The sequence below is a fragment of the Pyrus communis genome, chromosome 3, assembly GCF_963583255.1.
Source record: "Pyrus communis chromosome 3, drPyrComm1.1, whole genome shotgun sequence".
Classification (NCBI taxonomy): domain Eukaryota; kingdom Viridiplantae; phylum Streptophyta; class Magnoliopsida; order Rosales; family Rosaceae; genus Pyrus; species Pyrus communis.
In genome coordinates, this window is record NC_084805.1 from 6889457 (window position 1) to 6891821 (window position 2365).

At 40.4% G+C, this 2365-nt stretch overlaps 1 protein-coding gene across 1 annotated transcript; it reads right to left on the reverse strand.

The window, feature by feature from the left end:
* Positions 1-788: 788 nt before the first annotated feature.
* Positions 789-1627, reverse strand: LOC137728127 (uncharacterized). The gene is made up of 2 exons (XM_068467003.1): positions 913-1627; positions 789-823 (listed from the first exon to the last, which is right to left on the reverse strand). Exons 1-2 carry the CDS (start codon positions 1625-1627, stop codon positions 789-791), a joined length of 750 nt encoding a protein of 249 aa, XP_068323104.1.
* Between the last annotated feature and the right edge of the window lie 738 nt (positions 1628-2365).

Below are 2365 nucleotides of genomic sequence, written 5' to 3' on the forward strand. Positions count from 1 at the left end.
AATTGAACTAACAGTAAAAGGTAATCGATGTTGCTTGGCTAAAGGGCAAATATCACAAGCATTATTAGATGCAAAAGGGAAATGTAACAACTGTTTGGACATGAAATCTAGACGAGAGGATGACAAGTGACCCAAACGCCGATGCCAGAGCTCCGTTGGTGAAAGCACAAGGTTGCAGAACCGTCGAGGAAACTTAGACTGATCAGGAGCCAAGGCCACCAAGTAGTATAGCCCGCCTTTTTGCTTACCCAAACCAATCACCGTCCTCGTCGTTAGGTCCTGCACAATGCACCAGGAAGGAAAAAAAGTTACTGAACAATGTAAGCCACTCGTAATACGACTTACTGACATCAAATCTACTTTAAAAGTAGGCACACACAACACATCTTGCAATTTAAAAGTAGAACTCAGAGGGACATGGCCAATGGAAAGTATGCGGGCTTGCTCTCCACTGGGTAACAAAACAGGAGACATATTCTTATTTTTAACACCACCAGTAAGCAATTCTGGTGAAGAAGTGATATGATCCGTTGCACCACTATCGATTATCCATCGATGGAGATGCAAGGGAGAGTTCGACAAACCTGTCTTAGCGACATTAGCCTGTGGCTGTTCCTCACGGCTCTGACCATTCATGATTTGTAGAATCTGTTGAAACTGGGCATCAGAAAGTCCAGACATGACGGACTGCAACTCCTCTTTGGTGGCTGCATTTTCCGAGACATGGTTCGCCGAGGAAGATCCCCGATCTTTTTTTTTGTCGCTGGTTTCCTTTCTGTGGTTTAACTTTATGCAAACGGTGTCCTGGTGGATATCCATGAAGCTGATAACAGGTATCAATGGTATGGTAGTCTTGATCGCAATGAGTGCAATGCAAAGGTTTGCGATTAGAAGACTTCGAACTAGGTTGACGTACTGCCATAGCTGCTACGTCTGTAGTAACTCGAGAAGAAGCAAGGCTTCGTTGCTTCTCCTCCTGGGAAATAGATGCATAGGCTTGACGAACCGTAGGTAAAGGATTCATCAACAGGAGCTGTCCTCGAACAGCACTATAGGAGTCATTGAGTCCCATAAGAAATTGCATCAACTTGTTCCTCTCATTCTGTGCTCCACAGGTGCAAGAAACAGATTCACTGTAGGACGACAATTCATCCCACAAACTTTTCATCTTCGTGTAATACGCGGCAATGGAAAGTTGATCTTGTGTAAGTGAAGCAATGTCCCGTTGTATTTGGAAAATTCGGGGAGCATTACTTTGACAATATCGCTCACGCAATTCCTCCCAGATTGCATGAGCATCAGTCATATATAGGATACTATCAGCAATATCCGAGTCAATAGAATTAATAATCCACGCAACGATCATGTCGTTGCATCTCTGCCACGAAGCGTGATCGTCCGGATTGGTCTTGACAGAAGGTTGCAGGACAGTGCCATCAACAAAGCCAAGTTTATTTTTGGCACTCAGCGAGATCTTCATAGCACGAGACCAGGTTGAATAGTTATCCCCATTCAAGGGTTTCGAAACCAGCATCATGGCTGGATGGTCAGAATGATGAATGAAAAGAGGATTGGAAGCATCAGCCTTAGCATTGAATTTGCTTCCAGAACTTGCGTCGGTAGCCATGGAGGTCGACGGAAAAGGCTATGTGAAAATAGCAAAGAACAAAGGGCAGCGGAAGGAACTAGGGTTTCAGCCTAGCTCTCGATACCATGTAAAATCGTACTACAAATATTTTGCAGAAGATATTTTTCTTCTATTGCTTCTGAGAGTCTTTATACAAAGAGAGACCTAACCAAATAGGTAACCTATCCTACATTCTAGGTTTTACAGAAATTCACAAATCAATTATAAACAATTTACAAAATAGTTTCCTAAAACTAAGCCAAGATATCAGGGATGATATCATTGACTTCTCAACAGATCTATTCAAATGTGTGGGGTCATTCTCATAGAAATCTATAGAGGGAACTTTATAGGTGAACTTTCTCGATTTGTAGGTGAACTTTCTCGATTTGTATGGATTTTTCAATGGTTTGTAAATCAAATGTTTTTAAGATCTTTGTCAAGTTCTATGCATTTATTGTTAATCATTTCAATGCTTCCATTAGATGTTTTTAGTCTTCTCCTCAACAAAATGGTCTTGCTAAAAGGAAACATAAACATTTGGTTGAAACAATTCTTAGTTTAATGTCAGAGGCACATTTATTTCAAATGTTTTGTACACATGCTGCATTTTTTATAAATAGAATGCCTTGTAAAAATTTAGGAATGAGATCCATATCAGGTTATATTTTGTCAAAATCCTTATGTTCATAATTTGAAAAGATTAATCTAAATGTTGCTATGAAAAGTTGACCATAA